This window comes from Bufo bufo, chromosome 2 (assembly GCF_905171765.1).
Source record: "Bufo bufo chromosome 2, aBufBuf1.1, whole genome shotgun sequence".
Lineage (NCBI taxonomy): Eukaryota > Metazoa > Chordata > Amphibia > Anura > Bufonidae > Bufo > Bufo bufo.
In genome coordinates this window covers 83,728,608-83,753,831 of record NC_053390.1, presented here as the reverse complement: position 1 = coordinate 83,753,831, position 25,224 = coordinate 83,728,608, and the positions used below count along the sequence as shown (strand labels likewise).

The following is a 25,224-nucleotide window of genomic DNA, read 5'->3' as shown; positions in this document are numbered from 1 at the left end:
TGTCCTTCCTGCAGCGACTCTCTCCCTATCACAGCTCAGGGGACATGTCCTTCCTGCGGCGACACTCTCCCTATCACAGCTCAGGGGACATGTCCTTCCTGCGGCGTCTCTCTCCCTATCACAGCTCAGGATTTGGTTCTTTCCCTGTAACTGTCACAGCTTCTAACAGAGGATAGTACTGGTGGCAGTTGAAGGATAGAACTGGACATGTACGACCTCCTAGGTGATGTTACTGAGGTGGACAGAGCACTAAGGAAAAGAACAAACAGCAGATAGCACTATACAAATATATATTTACGTCATACCTCAGAGGCTATACTAAATTTTAATTACATGCAATTACAAAAGTATTCATATCCAGGTGCTGGTTGGAAAAATGTATGATATGTTTAGTGGAACAACTCCTTTAATGACTTCTCTCCAAGCAAAAGAGGAAAAAAAATCACCAAGCAAAACAAAAGTCATTGAGTAGTCCAATAACATATTGTGCATTACATCACCAGTATTAGCCAGTTACTGGCTGTCGCTGCCACAAACTCATACATGACAAGATGATAAGAGGTGGTGCTGAACCCTGGTGACAGCATTGTCAGAACGATGCCGAAATTAAATAGTATAGTTATTACCACTATTTATTTTCGGTTATGCACTTTGTTAGGGGTAGGCTTCCATTTAAAAATCAGGAAAAAGAGTTCCGGCACTGGATAATTATTCGTTGCGTTGTCTTTATTTTCCATTTCACATTAGGTTACATATGATGGACATCACCTCCCGCCACCTCCAGTTAGGTCGACATGTTTCGAACTACAATGTTCTTAATCATGACCTTTGGAGTTGACCTAAGTGGACCTAATGTGAAATGGAAAATAAAGACAACGCAACGAATAATTATCCAGTGCTGGAACTCTTTTTCCTGATTTCGACATATGGAGAATATGGAGAGCTAGCCTTGGCTCGTCTCGTGCACGGGGAATAGTAGGTGAGCTGGACTTATTTCATATATCTGGATTCCATTTAAAAAGAAGTGTCTTCTTAAGGCTGAGTCTTCAAGGGATTCTTCAGACTCCCAAATAAAAATGTGTCCCACAGTCACTGCATGTGATATTGTTCTACACTCAGTATAATCAATGCTTCTTCTCCAGAGCAGGAGAGAAATAGCCGCTTATCTCTAGTATTCTAGCTGACCATACTGTACATCTGACAGTTGTTGTTCCTGCCCCTCCATACACATGCATGCTTGGCCGAGTGTGCACGTATTCTCAACTGGAAAGGGAATAAGTTATTGTCAAACACTTCTGACAGTAGCTTATCTCCACTGAGAACTAAGGGACATGGAGCTGAAATCCGACAGAGCGATCACTCGTTCCCCTGACCTCTGGAGTGAAGTCAGCAAACTCTCATACGCATTACATGGTCAGACGATCCCACCAAAATTGGCAAGTTTGGCCAACATACATTAAATGTGTATGGACACTTTTTGGGGGGCTTAGGGATCTGTCTCAAGGATTTTGATGTCTCCCGTAATATAGCGGCAGAAAACTACTACTACTATGCTATTATCAAGATAATTTATACTGTAATGCAAGAAACGTTATTTGAATTCTGAAAATCACATGTACGAAGCTGTCACAACGTATTTCATTGCATGTATTATCATTATTGTATATGGCATTACCTATTCCACAATACTATACACAGAGGGTATTGATAGCGGTCTCCTTCTCTGTTACTACCTTCCTCCTTCCTTCTCTCTTTTACCCCTGCTCGCTCCTTCCCCAGCCGTCCTCAGTTGTATAGGGTACTAGTTATTCTAGCTACAGTATGTACAGTATATCGTGCTAGTTCACAGAAAATCAAGCACAAGTAGTAGTCCGTGAAGATGGTCAATATTAACTGTAACTCGCTACAACTAAATTGTCTTAAAGGGGTTTTCTGACTGTTTTGTACTGATGGCCTGTCCTCAGGGTAGGTCATCAGTATCTGATCAGTTGGGGTCCGACACTCAGGACCCCCGCCAATCCTCACAAGGACAGTGCCATAAGTATAGCTGTTGTGCTTGTTTTGGCATTGGAATACGGCTGAGCTGCGCCTAGACCACGTGACCAATAAACGTGATGTCACGAGCATTAGGGTAATACTGTAAAAGGGGCCGCAGCACCCACGAAGAGTACAGGAGTCTCCTCAAATAGCGGATCAAATATTGATGACTATCCTGAGGACAGGTCATACGTGTAAGGCTATATTCACGCAACCGTATTTTCGGTCCGTGTCCGATCCGCAAAACACACACAACCCAATCATTTCTACAGTATGGTGTCGTAAAAATGTGCACGGGCACAAGGATGTCATCTGCGTGCTGTCCGATCTCCGTGCGCAAATTATAGAACATGTCCTATTCTTGTCTAGTTTGCGGATAAGAAATAGGCATTTTTTACAATGAGGGCCTGCAAAAAGTGCAGTATACACGACGGACTGCAAAACGGATATGGTCGCGTGAATGCGGCCTAAAACCCCCTATACAGTATATGGTATGTACTACAAGAGAGTGCTTAAATAGACCACTGAATAAGGAGATAATTTCTTTCCGGACTGCCCCCACTCCCTCTCCGTCTTTACACAACAGCTATACTCGCCCTAGAAGTCCCTGTCCATAGACCAGAAGGATGGTGCTGTCTTATCAGTTCTGCCTCTCACTGACGTCACTGGATTGCCACAGGAATGTGGCTCCTGACCACGGAGGTTTAAAGGACTTCTTTAGAAAATGATTACAATGGGTTTCAATAATGGGGTTCTCCAAGACCGGAAACCCATGCTCAGATTGCTGGGTGCAAAAGTGAAAAAAAAGACATACCTGTCATAGGCACTCTGAGTCCAGTCCCTAATGGACCAGAGGTGTGACAAGCTATCTACTAGAACGTCACTATTGACGGTAGATCAGTAGCCTCAGTGGTGGCACATCTGTTAAAGCCACTGATTGGCAGGCGGCAGTGGCGTGCATGTAGATGACATCACACTTTTGGATGAGCAGAACCGGAAGTGGCAGAGAAGAGATACGTGTTGGGATATGTGTGTGTGTGTCATTTCGGCATTCGGTTTTTCTTTTTTTTGTGCAAACAGGGCATTCCTTTTTTTCATAGTGACAGCATAAGTGTTTATACTACTGTTTATGCTAATGTACAGTATAGGTCACGTTATATGTGTTTTATCATTTAAGTCAATGACTGACGTCTTTAAACAAATGGGTTTACATTTATATATGTCTGTGCGGTAAATTTTTCGATCTATGTCAAAAGAAAGTTTCACTTTTACCTAAAAGTAATATCTGTCAACCAGATGACAACTGTGTAGTTCACATAACGTGTGCCGACCTATGTCACACAATTACGTACCGTACAACCATGTTCTCAATGAACCCAAAAAACTCATTAATATCAAAGCTGAATATTTTTGGAAGTAGTTTTTAGTTTGTTTTTAGTTTTAGCTATTTTAGGGGGGATATCTGTGTGTGCAGGTGACTATACTGTGCATAATTATTAGGCAACTTTAACAAAAAACAAATATATACCCATTTCAATTATTTATTTATTTTTTTTTTTTAAACTCGTTTTATTGAAAATTTAACAATAAGCATGGTTCAGCATATTTTGAAGCATTGACACCCCACGCAGGGGGGTCTCCAGCTCCACATAGTACAAACGTGATACATAATGTGTCAAGTGATTCTCAGCAATATTTCGCTACTTGGCATCAACAATACAGCATATCTACTTTCTAGTGTTTAGACATTTAATGCAATGTTACCCTCCGACACAGAGTGCAAGTGCACAGGTTGCAAGGAGTGATTTGAAGAGCACCACTCTCCCCACACTTTCTGAAATTTCCCTGGGCATTTTCTATGTATGTATACTACTTTTTCCATATTCATTGCATGGTTCATCAAGGTCTTCCATTGGTTCACTGTGGGGACTCTATCCGCCATCCACCTCAATGCTACAGCCTTCTAGCCAGGAAGAGGGCTTCCCCTAGGAATATTCTCTGGTGATGTGTCCACTGTTCCTCCTCTAATATCCCTAGGATACTTATTTTTTGGGCAGGCTCCTATCGATACAGGCACTATCGTAGACAGAATCTCTAGAACCTTGTTCCAAAATACTTGTAAGTGTCTGCATCCCATATCAAGTGCCAGAAATCAGCGCTCCCCTCTTGACATCTATGGCAACTGCTGCTAGGTAGTCTCCCCATCTTATAGAGCCTGAGGGGGGTTAAGTAGCTTCTATGCAATATGAATAATTGTATCAGTTATTATTTACCGACGGGGAAACCTTAGTGGGTACCAACATAGCCTCCTCCCATTCTTCAGCATCAAGAGTTGGGATATTAACCTTCCATTTCGCTTCTACTTCCAATGGCTGAAGAATCATGCGATCACCTAGTAAATATGTGTAGAGTATAGAGATAATGCCCTTAGGTCCCTGCGATCTTAGCACCCCTATCAGAGGATATTTGGAAATGCTGCGACCTGTCCCTCTAAACTGATCATTTAGGGCGTGCCGTAACTGAAGGTACCGAAAAAACAAAGAATGGGAATCTCAAATTTCTCCTGTAGTTGTTGCAAAGTTCGTAATACGCCCTCTTCATACAGCTCAGCTAATGTCAACACTCCGCATCCCTTCCATATCCCTGCACCCTCCAATGTTTCCAAGTGCGGCCACATGGGATTGTCCCAGAGCGGGATTGCATCTGGTAAATCTGCATACGAATTTAATTTGGCTGCTTTCCATATTTGGTTAGCCAGTCTATGAGCAGGAAGTATTTCCTGATACTGTACTTGGGGACTCCAAGACAGGCCACAGATTAGAAAGATTAAGATATTCCTCAACCAATATTCCGGTCCTGGTAGTTCTCCCTGTTTGACCCATGCCGCTATATATTTCAACTGGCCGGCTAAGTAATATAGAAAAAAAATCGGGTAGAGCCGCTCCCCCCTCGTCTTAGACCTCTGTAATACTTTCTGCGAGAGCTTCCTCCTAGCCTTCCCCACACAAACGCCGTTATCAGGGAGTGCAGCCTGTCAAAGAAGGCCTTTGGTACCCGGGCGCATGCATGAGACAGGAGATACAGGCCCTTGGGGAGCAGAATCATTTTGACTAGGTTCAATCTCCCCATTCACCGAAATCGGTAATGCCTTCCAAGTTTTTAAATTTATCAATAAATAAGGACTCTATCGGTTCTATATTCTCGTCACAGACACTCCAGGGTCCCTTGTGATCACGATGCCAAGATACTTAAAACTGGTCCACTACCGGTAAATTATGTATACTCTCCGGCCACCCATGATCCCAAAGAGGCATAATAGCTGACTTCGTCCAGTTTATGAGCAAGCCCGAGTATGTGGCCAAATTTCCCTATTACCTCAATTGCTCTGGGCAGAGTCAGCTCAGGCTCGTCCATAAACAGAAGGAGATCATCTGCATATAAGCCTATCTTCTCCTCTCTGTCTCCTCTAGAAATCCCCATAAAGGACCTGTCCTGCCTCACTCTTAATGCCAAATGTTCGATTACCACCCGCAAACAAAAGGGGGGGAGAGGGGGCAACCTTGTCTAGTACCTCTATGCAGAGTAAATGAATCTGACATGGTGCCATTTACTAGTATATTTGCCTTAGGTCTCTGGTACAGTATCTCCACCCATCTTATGAACCTCAATTATTTATTTTTACCAGTGAAACCAATATAACATCTCAACATTCACAAATATACATTTCTGACATTCAAAAACAAAACAAAAACAAATCAGTGACCAATATAGCCACCTTTCTTTGCAAGGACACTCAAAAGCCGCCATCCATGGATTCTGTCAGTGTTTTGATCTGTTCACCATCAACATTGCGTGCAGCAGCAACCACAGCCTCCCAGACACTGTTCAGAGAGGTGTACTGTTTTCCCTCCTTGTAAATCTCACATTTGATGATGGACCACAGTTTCTCAATGGGGTTCAGATCAGGTGAACAAGGAGCCATGTCATTAGATTTCTTCTTTTATACCCTTTCTTGCCAGCCACGCTGTGGAGTACTTGGACGCGTGTGATGGAGCATTGTCCTGCATGAAAATCATGTTTTTCTTGAAGGATGCAGACTTCTTCCTGTACCACTGCTTAAAGAAGGTGTCTTCCAGAAACTGGCAGTAGGACTGGGAGTTGAGCTTGACTCCATCCTCAACCCGAAAAGGCCCCATAAGCTCATCTTTGGATGATACCAGCCCAAACCAGTACTCCACCTCCACCTTGCTGGCGTCTGAGTCGGACTGGAGCTCTCTGCCCTTTACCAATCCAGCCACGGGCCCATCCTCTGGCCCATCAAGACTCACTCTCATTTCATCAGTCCATAAAACCTTAGAAAAATCAGTCTTGAGATATTTCTTGGCCCAGTCTTGACGTTTCAGCTTGTGTGTCTTGTTCAGTGGTGGTCGTCTTTCAGCCTTTCTTACCTTGGCCATGTCTGTGAGTATTGCCACACCTTGTGCTTTTGGGCACTCCAGTGATGTTGCAGCTCTGAAATATGGCCAAACTGGTGGCAAGGGTGGCATCTTGGCAGCTGCAAACGCTTGACTTTTCTCAGTTTCATGGGCAGTTATTTTGCGCCTTGGTTTTTTCCACACGCTCTTGCGACCCTGTTGACTATTTTGAATGAAACGCTTGAATTGTTCGATGATCACGCTTCAGAAGCTTTGCAATTTAAGATGTGCTGCATCCCTCTGGCAAGATATCTCACTATTTTTGACTTTCTGAGCCTGTCAAGTCCTTCTTTTGACCCATTTTGCCAAAGGAAAGGAAGTTGCCTAATAATTATGCACACCTAATATAGGGTGTTGATGTCATTAGACCACACCCCTTCTCATGACAGAGATGGCACATCACCTAATATGCTTAATTGTAGTAGGCTTTCGAGCCTATACAGCTTGGAGTAAGACAACATGCATAAAGAGGATGATGTGGTCAAAATACTCATTTGCCTATAATTCTGCACTCCCTGTATGTTTGGCGTACAGTTTCTGACGTATTTCCTGGCATGTATGTGAGGGCAGACCACAAACATGATGAGCACAGCCGTAGTAATATAGGACTTGGGTACAGATCAATTTTGTATTACACAATATCAGCAACTACTGCTGTATGTAAGTCATGTCAGAGGGCCCATAGAGGGAACGTTACAGGTTCTTCACACATGTCCACTTTTGTATGACGTGTAGGCAGTTCATTTCCACAGGGCAACCAAAGTATTGTAGATCCAGGAACGATATCAGGACTGGATCAATGGCACCGACATGAATAATTATTGTACATGCTGTTCATTAATATAGCTAATGCCCGCCTGGAATGAAGACTTTCAAGTACTTCTACATAGTGTAGCAGATAGGAGATTTTATTTAATTTATTTATTTTACTTTTAAGCAGGATACAAAGACAGTATCATGGAATGCAAACATACTGTAAGTATATATATATATATATATATATATATATATATACACTGTACATATATACTGTGACACAGTAAAGGGAATTGTATGTGGAGGCAGGTATTTTCCTCCCAGTGTGTGCTGCTGGACTAATTAGCAGTCAGGTAAAGTCAAACACCGACTGGATCGCAGGTGCCGGTCCGGGTTTTGTTAACACTTAGCTGCCTTTAAAAGACAGCTGGGTTCATGCAGAGGGGATCTCTGTATTGGGATCTGAGGCTTATGGCTGGATTCATGCCTGGGACCTGTCTGGGAGGACAAGGGAACAGACATCCAGGACTAGGACTCTTTAAGTGGTACCCGTAGCATGGTGTGAAGTGAACACCAGGACTTGACCTTCTTATGCGGTACCTGCAGCAGGGGTGTGAATGGAATACTAGGATTTAAATTAAGGTGACTTTGTTTTATTTTGTTAACCTGCCAAGTGTGAATAAACACTGAACTGTTTAAGTTAAAGACTTTGTTTTTGCCTCTTATACTGCGTCCGCTAACTTGCCTACCAGAGCGAATCCCCACAATTGGTGGAGGATGCGGGCACACGCAGTAAGGCAGGCCTGAAGGCTGAAATTTTCTTTGTTTGTCCCGGGCACAAGTGCATGTCCTACATTAAGCCGGCAAGGTTACGACCCGTGTCCCTGACAAAATGGAGGGCGGTCGTGAAAAGACCTCGTGGAGGCTAACTTGCAGCAGGCGGGAGGCTAACAAGAAGCAGCAGGAACTACCAGCTGCTATTACAACATGTGATGGCGTTGCAAATGGCAGGAGCGTCCCAGAACGTCCACGATGCCCTGAAAGCTGTCCGTGCGGCGATCCCTAAGATGACCCCCTCGGATGACGTCAAGACATATCTGGCGGTGTTCTAAAAGGTGGCCGTGAGGGAAAAGTTACCCCGAGACCAGTGGGCTGAGGTCGTCGCTCCGTCCTGGCGTCTGGACCCTAGCAAGTGTTTTTCGATCTCCCCGATGATCAAGCAGCCAGCTACCCGACAGTAAAAGGTGAGATCCTGGCGAGACTGGGGGTGAATGTATTAGTCCGGGCCCAGCGGGTGCATCAGTGGGAATTTAACCCAGCTGAACCCGCCAGACCACAATATTATGAACTGCTACACCGGTTCCAAAAATGGCTGCAGCCTGACGTACTGACTCCCACTGCTATGCTGGACCGTCTGTTGGCAGATGTGTTTGCCGTACCCTCTCCAGCACTGGATCGGCCAGGTGTCTCCTGGTAATGCCTTAGAGATGGTCGACCTGGTGAAGCGCTACGAGGCCACCAGAAAACTACAGGGGGGTTATTTTGAGAGGGGGCCAGTCAGGGCCGGCTCCAGGTTCATGTGGGCCCTTGGGCGATAAATCCCAGTGGGCCCCCATGAGGCATTTTTTTACATTGACATGTCCCCCTGTGGCTCCTACACGGTATAATGACCCCCAGTGGCCCCTATACAGTATAATGACTACTAGTGGCCCTTCACACAATATAATGAACCCCCAATCCCCCCCCCCACTGTATAATGACCACCTGTGGCCCTGCATTCAGAATAATAACCCCCAGTTGCCCCGATTTAGAATAATGACCCCCAGTAGCCCCCACACTGGGGGAATACTGTATGGATGGGGCTCTGGGGGTCATTATACTGAATGGAGGGTCATTGGTGATCATTATACTAAATGGGGGACACTGGGGGTCATTATACTATGTAAAGGGCCCTCACAGTATAATGACCCCACAGTGACCCTCCATTCAGAATAATGACCCCCAGTTGCCCCCACACTGGGGGTTATACTGTATGGAGGGGGCACGAGGGGTTATTATATTTAATGGGGGCTCTGGTGGTCATTATACTAAATGGAGGGTCAATGGGGATCATTATACTAAATGGGGGGCACTGGGAGTCATTATACTGTGTAAGGGGCCCTCACAGTGTGATGAATGACCCCCCAGTGGCCCCCTCACATACCTATCATTGCAGGGGAGCTGGTGGTCCTGTCATTCACTAACCGCAGCTCCCTGCGCTCCTTCTCTACAGTGGCCCGCTGCAGCAGTGGGCCAGGCCTGGAGGAGAGAAGGAGATGTGCAGTGATGTAGCTAGAACTGACTGGGCCCCACAGAGAAATTTAGTACGCCCCCCTCCCCCCCAATGTGTGTTCACATTCCGTTTTTCCTATCGGTTTGATGTATACAAATGTGCAGCGCTCTATGTTTTTGTATCCTGCAGAGTCAAGTAAAAAATGCATACGTTAATGTAATTATTTTTTCTACCATGGAACTGTATGGTGAACGGACGCCACTGTACGGCATCAGTCTGAGGCATCTGTTAACGCAGCATACATTTTTGGTATACATTAAATGGATGGAAAAAATAGGATGTGAACCCAGCCCTAGTGTCAGAATAAGCACCAGTACACAGTGGAGCAGCATGGCGGAGAGGGGAGGCCGCCATGTACTGACAGAGCGCTGCCTGGTGGTCAGGGATGAGGACTGTGTTTCCCAAGGATCATTTATCTATTGGGAAATACAGGGCACAGTATAATACACTAGAATCTATATAATATAAAGATATTGAACCCAACCCCCGAATGATAATACAATTAGGGGGTCATTTATTATATAGAAATACGTCTATATTAGGCGTATTTCTGACACAGATGTGGCGCAAAGGTCCTTAGCACCGCAATCTGTATCTTTTCCCACTCATGCCAGGTCTAAAAAAAGTGGTGTGGGCAGGGAAGGGATACAGTTATGGCCATGCAGTTATTGGATGCCACCGCCATATAGTGATAACACCGCCATACAATGATAAAACCACCATACAGTGACCGGATAAAAGGGTATAAGAGGGCACAGTACAGGGAATGACTATGGGCACTGCACAGGGTGTGGTAAGAGGGCACAATGCAGGGTATAAAGGGGCACAGTAAGGGGTGGGGGGCACAGTCACATGACCCTGTGACGTTAGAAGGTCCTTATGGTGAATGCGGTTCAGATGCCACCATAATGAGAGGCAGAGGAGTGAGACAGGGGCCCTGGATGGACAGGAGGGGTGGACACAGCAAGTAGGTGGAAGGGGCTCTGAGGGGGATTCATACAAGTAGGGGCAGGAGGTCTGTGCAGGGCAGCAATAGGATATAGGAGGGTGGAACAGGAGCTCTGGATACATGAGGGAGGAAAGGAGACAGCAGGGGCCCCATGAGGATGAGATAGGGCAGGATATGGGGGGGGGTAGGTGTCATGGAGGCAAACTGCTTAATGAAACAGTAACACAACTAAATAGAATGAAGCAGCAGCAGATCGAAGAGTCCCCCCTTTCCTTCTGTCCCACAGAGAAGAGACAGTCACAGTGCAGACTTACTCACAGACTGTCTTCACACTTCTCTGCTCCAGCTCCAGCCCTGCGGTCTCTCTCCTCAGGCAGCACGTCCTGTGTAGAGGGGGCGTGTCCTGAGTCTCTGGAGCTCAGAGGGCCCACCAAAGGGGTACTGCGTATGTGAAATGACAGCAGTGAGAGCTCCCATCTGTATTGATGGAAGTGCTCATAGCAGCTCAGTGGGCCCCCCAGGAGCATTGGGCCCCGGCACTTGCCCGGGGATGCCGGGTTATGACGCCGGCCCTGGGGCCAGTCAAACCCGGAAATCTCTAACCCCATACCCGGCGGTTAGTGCCAGCAAAACCCCGCCCGGGACGTACCCCCTGCAGACCCAGACTCGGTGGTCTGCTGGCGGTGTCAGGAGCCTAGACACATAAGGGCCGAATGTCCCCATCGGGGTGAACCCATGGATACTAACTATGGCTACCACCACTCATTGTATGCCAGGAAGCTGTGTGCCACAGGTACCTCCAAGACTATAGACAAAAACCACCTGTGCCAGGTGGAAGTAGAAATTGAAGAGAGTACGCTGAACCTTAAGTGGAGCGTGTGGACTGCTGAGGGCGCACGAAACAACCAATCAAAGACAGTATTTAGTTTCAGTAGTGTTCCATTTATTCGTAAGACAACGCGTTTCGGGGGGTTAAAGTCCCCTTTATCAAGTCTGAGCCGGGAGACTAGGAGAGTGTCGCTGCTCGTCTGGAGAGGCGCGTCTAACACGCGCCTCTCCAGACGAGCAGCGACACTCTCCTAGTCTCCCGGCTCAGACTTGATAAAGGGGACTTTAACCCCCCGAAACGCGTTGTCTTACGAATAAATGGAACACTACTGAAACTAAATACTGTCATTGATTGGTTGTTTCGTGCGCCCTCAGCAGTCCACACGCTCCACTTAAGGTTCAGCGTACTCTCTTCAATTTCACTACCCTAGTGGCAGGGTGGCTCCTGCCCAAGGCGTTAGGACGAATCTTGGCTGCACCAACCGTCTCTTATCCATACTCGATCTCCATTGCAGTTGCATCCAGTTGATGCAACCGCAATAGGTGAGCAAACCATTTCTTTTATTTGAAATTTGTTTTGTTGAATTTACTTACCCTATGAGCGTCTTCTCTATCCCATTGGCCATTATTTCCAGGTGGAAGTAGGAGATACCCTGGTGGTGGAACTGCTGAATTCAGGGAGCCTGGTGTCCCTGGTAAGAGCTGCCCTGGTGCGGCCCGCCGAGTATACTGGCCGGAAAGTCGGGGTGCTCAGCATACATGGATATTTAAAAGAGTACCCCCACTGCTCTAGTGTCCCTAAGCACGTGTGCCGGCAGGCAGATCCATGAGGTGTCCATAACCACCAGCATGCACTATACAGTGATACTAGGAAGAGACTTTCCGTTGTTCCCAGCCCTGTGGCCGGCCATTGTACATACTGATCCCCAGGAGACAGGGAAAGCTCCAATAGCGAGACCTGGCCCAGTTGTGGTGTTAGAACACCAGAAAACCAAGGGGCCCACGGTAGGTAGGTCCGTTGGGTGAGGGGGAGACAATCCCACTGAATAGGATAGGTAGGGAGCATAGGAAAATAGCTCAGCCAGCCCAAAATCGGGCCTATAATCGAGCATCTGGGGTCCGTAACTGTAGCCGGTGAGTATTCTGCCCAAATCTCCTGGGAGGAAAGGACTTCTACCACGCAAGTGCTAAGTATTAGAACTTTCTTTGTTTTCTCCTTTTTATTTTACAATTGTTTGCCATTTATGTATGTCTCTTGTTAATCATTTTTTGCAACCAAGTGCTGTCTATTTTTAATACATTAAACCTAAAAGTTTGATGGTTTGTCTTGTAACCTTAAGAACCTGTTAGTTCCATGAAGAGTGTGTGTGCCGTCTGAGGCTGTATGTTGTTTTTTCCGTGAGGCTTACTACCGTGTGTGTGTGTCTGCTTGCGAGTGGAACACTCAGGGGTTTCCTGTTGACCTTATAACTGATGGGTGGTGGAAGTGAAAGTTTTGTGTTAGTGCGTGGGTGTGCTTACAGGCTTCAGGTGGCGATTTATGCTGAAGTTACGGCCCAACGTAGGGCGTAACAGCGCGTGAGGTGAATCGGCCTGAAGGGCTTGGGCAACCCTTGTCACGTTACGCGGTGGTCTGGTCTGGTCCCCGGTATGTGACAAATTGGTTCGCAGCGGTGGGATATCGCTATTTTTATGTGATTAAGGTTACAAGACAAACCATCAAACTTTTAGGTTTAATGTATTAAAAATAGACAGTACTTGGTTACAAAAAATGATTAACAAGAGAGACATAAATGGCAAACAATTGTAAAATAAAAAGGAGAAAACAAAGAAAGTTCTAATACTTAGCACTTGCGTGGTAGAAGTCCTTTCCTCCCAGGAGATTTGGGCAGAATACTGGTGCACAAAGCAATTCGATTGGATCTCCCACTTTGTGACACGCAAATATCCAGGGATTGCATGTTTATGCCTTTCCTCCAGGGGCAGGCCTGAGGGGGATTTTCTCTCAAACCTCTGACTCAGCCCCTCTGGGCTGGGCTTCATTACCCATGCAGCTGGCCCACTGGCCATCTAAGGAACAGGTAAGAAAATATCAAAAAGATATTCTCCCAGTTGCCCAGGTTAAAATACAGACCCTAGACCTTCTTCATAATTCATATCTCATCGTTCCGAGTCCTAGCATATCAAACGAGACACGTCCAGGACGCTCGAAAGATGAGATCCTTATTTTAGGAAGACAAAGGCGAGTTGATATGCCATGTCTGGTGTCCATGCGATGCCCCCATCATACCAGAGGTGATAAGCTAGATTTTGGGGACATCCAATCCCTTCTGAGCAAGTTATGAGGGATTACTAATTATTGTTCACTCTCTGGTTAGGAATCCCTCATGCTGAGACAAGGCACCGGAGAGGCTGCTTTTCCCCTGTTCCAAGTGTGACCAGCAAACGAGCCTATCCTGGTTCGCATCTATGGGCTAACTAACCCACCCGCACCCGTGGAGCAGTTTGCTGTTTTCACAGGTATGAGGCACTAGATGCAGCCTTCAACCAATTCATCAATGGCTGCTGGCTTGGCAGGGTGGATAAAAATCTATGATTTAAAAAAAAAAAAAAAAAAATCTGATTTTTTTTTATTTAAATCAGATTTTTTTTATTTAAATCTGATTTTTATTTTATATAAAATGCTTTTTGAGGAAAATATATAATCATCCAAAGGTTATTACATCATGAAATAAAGATTTGTTTTTTAATTATGTAGAATAAGGCTGTATATGTTTAATTTTTTTGGTAAATAAATTCCATTAATCCATTCACAATGGGAGGGAAGAAATGCAAATGAGCTCTTAACAAGCTTTGCCTCTAATGCCACCAGATGTAAGGCAGCCATCCTATAAGTCAATATTCAGCTCTTAAAATAAGCCTTGAGACATGACTTGGATATTAAATAAGCCAGCACCTCATCTGCAGACAGCTGTTTCGGGGTGATTGCCCCTCATCAGTGCAGAGCAGAGAGTACTGGCTTAACTGGGTAGGAGGCCTGTGTCCGAAACAGCTGTCTGCAGATGAGGTGCTGGCTTATTTATCAGTCATGTCTCAAGGCTTATTTTAAGAGCTGAATATTGACTTATAGGATGGCTGCCTTACATCTTGTGGCATTAGAGGCAGAGCTTGTTAAGAGCTCATTTGCATTTCTTCCCTCCCAGAATTCCAGAGGAGCATGTATGGCCTAAAAGTCTCCTCACACTGATAAAGGTGCTCTCTCCCTAAGGAGAGTTAGTTTCCCCCTTTGTCCATTCACAATGTCATGCTCTTAACAGAGGTTTTTGTAAGAGTATTGGGCAGTTTCTCTGCCTACAAGATATTATCACAGATGCTTGGTTTACTTTTGCAGATCTCAAAACTGAATTTGACTCAGCAGAGATCACATGCCTCTTCTTCACAGCAAAAATGTTATAACATGAACACAGTTGAGAAAAAGACCTTAATCCTAACTTCTACAAACCTATGAATACAGAATCAACCTAATCAAACTAATATGAAAAGTTGTTATTCTAAAATCTTCATCTACTTGCATATTATAAGTTATACCAGCAAGAATTAGTCTTTATGTAGAAAACTATGATTTAAATCAAGCCTTACTGACTAGTGATTTAAATCGTGATTTAAATCAGTTTGATTTAAATCAAATCCACCCTGTGGCTTGGCAATACAAATACGTAAATACATACTGTATATGAATGTGAATCACACTGGACTATGTCGCACTACGACATATACCCATAAAACATATAATATCACAGCAAACATAACTAGGAATAAGGCGGTCCTTTTTCCTGACAGAGACCTGTACTGAGAACAGCCCGCGGGCGGTTTCTCTAGGGGAAGAGATTCGGGTCCCTCTGCTACATGGGAAGCGGCTGCCACAGAAACGATTACTGACAACCTTTTCCGCTAAACAGACTCAGGGGGCCAGGGAGTTTGTTAGTCGGAACATGGATGTGTTCTCTGACCTCCCTGAACGCACTTCCGTAACCCACCGTGATCTTGTCACTGAGCCCCAGGCAAAAGTCTGGTTAAAGCCGTACCGGGTGCCCGTGGCTCGGCGGCAAGCCATCTCTGAAGGAGCGATACGGGGTTGGCCGCGACCTGTCACCACCTGAACAAAGAGAGAAAGTCCTGGGTCACCAGGTGGCTCTGGTCACTGCAGAACTTTAAGTTCACGGTGGAGCACAGAGCAGGCCGGTTGCAGTGAAACGTGGAGGCACTGTCGTGGGTGCACTGTTTATGCATGTGTTCACCCACTCAAGGTTGAACAAAGATGGGGGGGGGGGGGGGATATGTGACACAGTAAAGGGAATTGTATGTGGAGGCAGGTATTTTCCTCCCAGTGTGTGCTGCTGGACTAATTAGCAGTCAGGTAAGGTCAAACACCGGACTGGATCGCAGGTGCCGGTCCGGGTTTTTGTTAACGCGTAGCTGCTTTTAAAAGACAGCTGGGTTCATGCAGAGGGGATCTCTGTATTGGGATCTGAGGCTTATGGTTGGATGCATGCCTGGGACCTGTCTGGGAGGACAAGGGAACGACATCCAGGACTGGGACTCTTCAAGCGGTACCTGCAGCATGGTGTGACGTGAACACCAGGACTTGACCTTCTTATGCGGTACCTGCAGCAAGGTGTGAATGGAATACCAGGATTTAAATTGAGGTGACTTTGTTTATATTTTGTTAACCTGCCAAGTTTGAATAAACACTGAACTCTTTGTTGTTGACTCTATACTGCGTCCGCTAACCTGCCTACCAGAGCGAATCCCCGCCATACATACATACACACTAGGGCTGCAACGATTACGCGATGTAATCGATGTAAACACAAAAAAATCCTCGATGCAGTTTTCCTGCATCGAGGATTCGTTTTGATCATGTGACCGCGGAGCGTGAGTGAAGTGAAGTGGTGTCAGGTCCCAGTGCATGTTGGGAGGAAGAAGACGCTGCAGACCTTCTCCTGCGGACTCCATATCAGCCAGTCGTGCAGGCTGCCAGGAATGGTAAGTATTACAGGGGGGGGGGGGGTTATGGCACTTGGGGACATGGCATGGGTGGGCTTATGACACTGGGGTACATGGCATGGAGGGGCTGATGGCACTGGGGGACATGATGGCATACAGGGCTGATGGCACTGGGGGAGTGGGGGACATGATGGCATGGAGAGGCAGATGGCACTGGGGGAGTGGGGGACATGATGGCATCCAGGGGTTGATGGCACTGGGGGACAGGATGGCATGGAGGGGCTGATGGCACTGGGGGACATGATGGCATAGAGGGGCTGAAGGCACTGTGGGACATGATGCCATGGAGGGTCTGATGGCACAGAGGACTGATGGCACAGAGGACTGAAGACATGGGGGGCTGAGGCACTGGAGGGAGCTGATGGCACTGAGGACTGACAGCACGGGGGCTGATGATGGCATGGGAGGGCTGAAGTTTATATAAAGGAAATTGTTCTTTTAATTAGTTTTTTCCTATTGAGTACTCGATTAATCGTTGGATTAATTGATAGAAAACTTGATTACTAAAATAATCGATAGCTGCAGCGCTAATACACACACACTTATCTTGAGGCCTTTAAGGCTGCATCAATTGTATTTCATTGTGAATAATGTAAAACACTGAAACATCACCTATAATAAATTCATATCTGCTACATCCCTTACACTGAGCTCTGCCACACAGTTATATAAAGAGAGAAGGTGAGCTCCACAGCCAGAGAGAAGGTGAGCTCCACAGCCAGAGAGAAGGTGAGCTCCACAGCCAGAGAGAAGGTGAGCTCCACTGTGATTGGATCGCGGCACAGCCAGAGAGAAGGTGAGCTCCACTGTGATTGGATCGTGGCACAGCCAGAAACCCTGGTGTCTCCTCCTCCCTGCACCGATGCTCAGCATTAACATACTGAGTGGGAGAACTATAGACGAGCACAGCGGGGCGTAGGAGTCATATTTAAAAAAAACCACTCAGGGTGGCAGCATCAGCAAGTAAAGGTATGTATGAATTTTAAAAAACGTGAAAGGTCCTCTTTAATCATCATATCCAAGTATTACAATTTCCAATTAGAAAAAAACACTCACATTTACAATAGTTTAAGACCTATTCACCGCAAAACCTATGTATGAACAATACATTCATATGAGGTCAGTATTCCATTCAGTGTATGATACTGGATGCAGCTGCTCAGTGTGCGCCCCAGCACCATGGACAGCACCAGTGCTGATCCTCCTCTTCAGAAACTGCTTTCCCAAGTTTACCATGAGACCACAACCAATGCCACTGTCCAGAACACATATCTCTCTATCTATCATCTACCCATCTATCTATTATCTATCTATTTTTCTATTATTGTTTGTATCTAATCCTCTAACTATCTGAAACCTTACTGCACAACACAGGGCTGAGGAAAATGAAGAGAAGGCCACACGAGCCAGCAATGCCAGTGCGGCTTTATTTCTCTATACAATAGACACACATATGACATTCTCTTGTTGCAACAACCATGGACTAGTTTCAAGGTCATTGTTACAAGCAGCCTATAAATCACCCTCTGCAGATACAGGCTCTCTATACAAGGGAGGACAGCGCTTATGTAGCTCACAGTCTTACCTTACATAAACACAGCTCTGCACATTCTAATGGACAGAAGGCTCATACTGTGCATTCTTATGATATGAGATATGACAGTGTACAAAGTAATGAACAGAATGCTCACACTGTAGACAGGAAGGAATCGAATGCGCATACTGTACATAGTAAGGAATCGAATGCTTATACTGTAAATAGTAAGATATAGAATGATTATATTGTGGATAATAAGGAATAGAATACTCATACTACATATAGTAAGAAACAGAATGATCATATTGTGGATAGTAAGGAAGAGAATGATCATACTGTATACAGTAGGATATAGAATGCACATATTGTAGATAAGGACTAGAATGCTCATACTGTAGACAGTAAGGATTAGAATGCTCACAATGTAGATAGTAAGGAATAGAGCATACTGTAGATAGTAAGGACTAGAATGCTCATACTGTAGATAGTAAGGACTAGAATGCTCACAATGTAGATAGTAAGGAATAGAATGCTCATACTGTAGATAGTAAGGACTAGAATGCTCACAATGTAGATAGTAAGGAATAGAGCATACTGTAGATAGTAAGGATTAGAATGCTCATACTGTAGATAGTAAGGACTAGAATGATCACAATGTAGACAGTAAGGACTAGAATGATCGCAATGTAGATCGTAAGGAATAGAATGATAATATTGTAGATAGTAAGGAATATGATGCTCATACTGTAGTTAAAGGGTTTATCCAACCCCTTAAATGCGCCCTTATATGCCTGGGCCCCTCACACACAATGCACTTACCTCGGTCCCTGGCACCGGCACCTGCGTCGCTTCTGAAGCCTGCATGGCCGCCGCTACATCTCCCCATCGTGCCAAGGGGGAGGGGGGGTTGGTTGGGTTGCTTGTGGACTGCCAATAGCAGGCAGAGACGGGGATGAGCCTCCCGACGCCTGTGTCCTTCCGGATCCCTCCCCGACCATCGCTGCACATCTCAACATCCGTTGACAGGGGTTTCAAGGGGGCAGGTCACCGTTGCAACCTGCTATTGGCTGAACCCCCCCCCCCCATCAACGGATACTGTGATCTGCATGCCGCGGAGATGCAGTAACGGCCGTGGATGGATCTGGAAGGAGACAGGCGTCAGGGACCAGGTAAGTATTCTCTGTATGAGAGGCCGAAGTTTTGGATAACCCCTTTAATACTGAACATAGTGAAAAATAGAATGCTTATACATAATGCCATAATAAACAAAACACTCAGATATACTAATGGATAGGAATGGATGGTGATACAATATATTGTATTACATAGAAAGCAAATTCTGCATATTTTAATCTATTCTAATTAATAGAAAGTGCATATTGTACATTCTAATGATTAGAATGCTCATGCTGCATATCCATTTGAATCTATGATCATACTGTACAGGCCAAAGACTTGAATGCTCACATTGCCTACTGTACTTATTAGAATGCTCATACTGTATATCCAGGTGACTCTATACTCATATGGTACAGACTAAAGACTAGAATGCTCACACTGTATACTGTGAATATTACACTACTCATACTGTACATCCAGATGAATCTATGCGCTTACAGTATGGGCTATGGACTAGAATGCTCACACAGTATACTGTACATAATACAAGACTCATGCTGTATATCCTGTTGAATCTATGTTCATATGGTACAGACAAAGGACTAGAATGCTCACACTGTATACTCTAAATATTAGAATGCTTATACTGTATATCAATTTGAATCTATGCTCATATGGTACAGGCTTATGACTAGAATGCTCACATTGAATACTGTAAATATTAGAATGCTCATACTGTATATCCAGGTGACTATGCTCCTATGGTACAGACTAAGGACTAGAATGCTCACATAATATACTGTACATATTACAGGGCTAACCCTGTATATCCAGGTGACTATGCTCCTATGGTACAGGCTAAGGACTAGAATGCTCACATAATATACTGTACATATTACAGGGCTCACCCTGTATATCCAGGTGACTCTATGCTCCTATGGTACAGGCTAAGGACTAGAATGCTCACATTATATACTGTACATATTACAGGGCTCATCCTGTATATCCAGGTGACTATGCTCCTATGGTACAGGCTAAGGACTAGAATGCTCACATTATATACTGTACATATGACAGGGCTCATCCTGTATATCCAGGTGACTATGCTCCTATGGTACAGGCTAAGGACTAGAATGCTCACATTATATACTGTACATATTACAGGGCTCATCCTGTATATCCAGGTGACTCTATGCTCCTATGGTACAGGCTAAGGACTAGAATGCTCACATAATATACTGTACATATTACAGGGCTCACCCTGTATATCCAGGTGACTCTATGCTCCTATGGTACAGGCTTAGGACTAGAATGCTCACATTATATACTGTACATATTACAGGGCTCATCCTGTATATCCAGGTGACTATGCTCCTATGGTACAGGCTAAGGACTAGAATGCTCACATTATATACTGTACATATTACAGGGCTCATCCTGTATATCCAGGTGACTATGCTCCTATGTTACAGGCTAAGGACTAGAATGCTCACATTATATACTGTACATATGACAGGGCTCATCCTGTATATCCAGGTGACTATGCTCCTATGGTACAGGCTAAGGACTAGAATGCTCACATTATATACTGTACATATTACAGGGCTCATCCTGTATATCCAGGTGACTCTATGCTCCTATGGTACAGGCTTAGGACTAGAATGCTCACATTATATACTGTACATATTACAGGGCTCATCCTGTATATCCAGGTGACTCTATGCTCCTATGGTACAGGCTTAGGACTAGAATGCTCACATTATATACTGTACATATTACAGGGCTCACCCTGTCCACTCTCCAGAGAAGACAGTGACATGTCATACCCAAACCCTAGCAGACCCCCATTCACCAGCACCACTGATCAGAGCTGACATTCCATCAGTGACATGGGGCTGCCGCCTCCCCACAAGTTAGATAAAGTTCCTGCAGTCCCAGCAGATCCCCCCCACCACACATGCAGGACCCCACAGCCTGGCATGCATGCACTTCCCAACTCACTGAGCACTACTTGTGGCATCTGCCACCCAGAAGGAAGCAGGGATTACACACACACACACACACACACACACACACATACACACACACACACACACACACACATTACCTGAAATCACTATAGGGATGTATGATCCAAACGCCTGCAGTTTTAACCCTTTCCTGCTCCTTCTCCACTGCCTTTTGACTGCCAAACATGCGAAGGGAGAATTTATTGACTCCCGGCTGCATGAGGGAGCTGAACTGTCTCTGCATGAAGCCGTACTGCCTGCTGGGCCCCTCCGCGTCCTCGAAGCCGACCACGGGGTCCTCGCCGTCCGCCTTGAAGCACACCGAGTTGCCATGCTCCTTCACGCTGGAGCTGCTCGCCGTCAGACTTTTCTCTGCTTTCCCCTGGAATACGTTATTGCCTTCATCTCTGCTGTTAGACGACGAGTTTAATTTGCTTTCCATGCTCAGGAGTGCAGAAGCTGGAGGAGGGAGGGGGGGAGAGGAAGATGAAGGAGAAGAAGAAGACTGGGCTCCGGGAGCTCCTGGTCTACACCTCTCCTGCTCTCATCTGATGCCCTTCAGGAGCTCAGCCTCTTCTCCTCTGCAGCTGATGTGCGAGCAGGAGACCCGGCGGAGCTCTGCGCCTGCCTCTCTCCAGCGCCGCCTGCTGGACGGACGCCGCCTAGCAGTCTGTCCTTCCAGCTCAGCCTCACTACCTGGTGACATTGAGCTCAGTCCTTGAAAAAAAAAAAACAGATCACATTGCTGCTTTTCCCAAAATTGAGACGATTGCATGCCTCCCAAGTGTCCCTCTTTTTGACCCAAGTCCCTCTGTTCCTCTTTGATCCTTAAACGTCCCTCTTTTTGACCTGGGGAATTAATGCATACATGTCCATTAATACATTTACTAAATGGCTCCTTACTAAACTAGCTGTATGGTTTCTACCTGTATATTAGACCAGAACTCCATTATTTGGTGCAATTTGGACCTTAAAATACCTATAATCCGATGATTTATGTGCTAATATTTAAACGGATATTGAAGCGCAAGAGGAAAAAATTGTCCACATGCTGTAAAAAAATCATGGAATTATACTCACCTAGCCGATCCCCAGCTGCTGCGGTCAGTAATTATGCTTTGGGCGGAGTTAGAGGCGTGGCCTAGTAGGAAAAATACTGCCGCGATGTGCGCTGCACCTTTTGTCCCTCTTTGAGACTTTCTAAAGTTGGGAGGTATGAGGTTGCATGTCCCCAAAACTAAGCTGAATACTGTAAGGCATAATGGGTTAGCAATAATGGGTTAATGAGTGTCAGAATAGAATGGGGGCTTGTAGGGCTGAAGCCTCGAATTCGTGAACCGTAGGGATGTCACCTCACTATACTAGGAATTATTTACTAGTATCGACCTCCAGGGCCAGAATGTGTTAAATGATTACCGATTCATGGCTGTATCATGTGGATGTGTTCTTCAGGTCCGTAATACGGCACCTATAGAATATTAGGGGTCCGTATTTTACCTCCATGTTTCTGTTTTCTTTCTAATAGATTATGTAAGAAGCTAATAGAGAAACCTGTTCACTAGTATTGTGCCTAGGGGAGAATACACCGCCGCATGGGGGCAGTAAGATGTGCCCGTAGGGGTGTGCCGCCATATGAGGTGTGAAACATCATTACTTTTCACTTTTGTGTCCATCAATGACCTGAGTACCGAGGAAGAGCCACTGGATGCGTCTAAATCCCCCGCACTCAGTAATTGAGCCCCCTGCCCGTGTGCTGGCAGCTGTTAGATGTGAAGTCGTGATAAGACTAGTTACCATGATAAATGCCAGAGTCACCCCATGGGGCATTAAGGGTATGTCTATGCGCCAATTTAGGCCAAGACAGAGTGGGGCTGCCATAGGAATGAATCGGGTCGCAACACGCAAATCTAAAAAACAAAACAAAATCTACTGGATATTTTGCAATTCACGTGTCACAGTCGCAGCAAACATTTGAGTCCCACTGTGACGCCATTCATTCCTATGGCGGCCACAGTGTAGACCAGGGGTCACAACCTCCGGCACTCCGGCTGTGGTAAAACTACAACTCCCAGCATGGCTGTTCTCAGGACTCCCATAGAAGCAAATGGAGCATGCTGGGAGCTGTAGTTTCACCACAGCTGGAGTGCCGGAGGTTGCCGATCCCTGGTGTAGACGTTCCTACATAGTCCTTCCAGCCAACATGACAGCTCCCATCAGTTTACAGGTACAGTGGGAGGATAGCCAGATAGATATGCCATTGAAGTGTCTGGAAATGCAATCGGGACCAAGGAGGGTGTCATCCAGCTTTCCCAGAAACAGATATGACTAAGGGGGGTGGAAAAAAGTTTCAACAACATGATAGAAGAGAAAGAATTCATAATTCAATGGTTTATCTATTATCTATTATCTATCTATTATCTATTATCTTCTATCTATCTATTATCTATTATCTATCTATTATCTATTATTTATCTATCTATTATCTATCTATTATCTATTATCTATTTATTATCTATTATCTATTATCTATCTGTTATCTATTATCTATTTATTATCTATTATCTATCTATTATCTATTATCTATCTATTATCTATCTATTATCTATCTATCTATCTATTATCTATCTATTATCTATCTATCTATTATCTATTATCTATCTATTATCTATCTATTATCTATTTGTCTAACTGTCTATCTAACTATCTATCTATTATCTATCTATCTATCTATCTATCTATCTATCATCCATTATCTATCTATCTATCTATCTATCTATCTATCTATCTATCATCCATTATCTATCTACTGGAGAAGAAAATACCTATATTAGTCTCCATGTCTGTATAGTTACATACTTGCATGTCGCATGCTATAAGCAACATGTGGCTGTGCTAGTCGGGTACTACAAGTCCCATCATGCCCTGTCCATGTGCTGCATTTCCCAGGTGCACAGTAGCGCTGTGCAGAATTCGGCGTATGACAATGGATGCTCACAGAGCACTGTATGAAGGGCTTTATTACAGTCCAGCCTGCAATGCAGATGTCTAGTGTGACCACCTGGTATTTCCAACACACATGAATGTATCTGAGTCATTTTTGGTTCTTGTTTCCCCTCCCCCTTCTGGATGACAGCAGAATTCATCAGGCTGATTCTCTTTCTGTGAGCAGGGCTTCAGTTCCCATTGCCATTTCCTTCCCAGCACATTATAAAGCAGGGTCTGGATGCCAAGGTCATGGGGGGATGCAGATTGCACACTCGCCTCTGCAGGCAGCACACGGGATGCAGTGCCAGCTAATGACACATGACCATTTCTGCTGTGACATGAAGGCTCATTCTAAATGTAGTCCCATTGAATTTGCTTCCCGCAGCTTTGATGTAGCAACAGTAGGTGGTGGTCCAATAGTAAAATGTATTACAGCAGCGACTGTCAGTGAAACACGTCCTGCAATTGGCTGCAGGTTTATTAGCTGGTGCTGGTAAGTAGTGTGCCATAGGACATGGATTAGAGGCTTTACATAGCTCAGTGCAAGTGTCCTGCTCAATCATGAGGAAGAAGCTGGGAAGGCATCAGGATCCTAATAGGGGGGTGCAGGGTGGGCATGAACAGGGGGGTGATGCCAGAAGAACCTGCTGAAATACCAATCACTGTCCTGCTCCCACTACTAGCAGGTCTCAGGACCTAGAAAAGCTATGACCAGAGTTGCCCTGTAGCTAATGTGTAGTCCCCTGGAGCAGGGGTACCTTAAAGTGTGGACATGTGCCCCTATTTCCCAATGCAAAGCCATCAACTCCTTATTTTATTTCACTTGCACTGACTTAGGCTACTTTCACACTCGCGTTTTGTGCTGATCCGCCATGGACGGATCCGTTCAGATAATACAACTGTCTGCATCCGTTCAGAACGGATCCGTTTGTATTACCTATAACATAGCCAAGACGGATCCATCTTGAACACCATTGAAAGTCAATGGAGGACGGATCCGTTTTCGATTGTGCCAGATTGTGTCCGTTTGGCTCAGTTTCATCAGATGGACACCTAAACGCTGCAAGCAGCGTTTTGGTGTCCATCTTTAAAGCAGAATGGAGGCTGAACTGATGCAAACTGAAGCAAAC

At 45.2% G+C, this 25,224-nt stretch overlaps 1 protein-coding gene across 1 annotated transcript in view; it reads right to left on the bottom strand.

Moving 5' to 3' along the window:
- The window catches only part of HCN1 (hyperpolarization activated cyclic nucleotide gated potassium channel 1), a 465,956-nt gene extending 444,341 nt beyond the window's left edge, over positions 1 to 21,615 (bottom strand). The window contains exon 1 of the mRNA XM_040421267.1: positions 21,208 to 21,615. Within this exon, the coding sequence (XP_040277201.1) occupies positions 21,208 to 21,551 (344 nt within the window). The 5' untranslated portion in view covers positions 21,552 to 21,615. The remainder of the gene's footprint in view (positions 1 to 21,207) is intronic.
- Between the last annotated feature and the right edge of the window lie 3,609 nt (positions 21,616 to 25,224).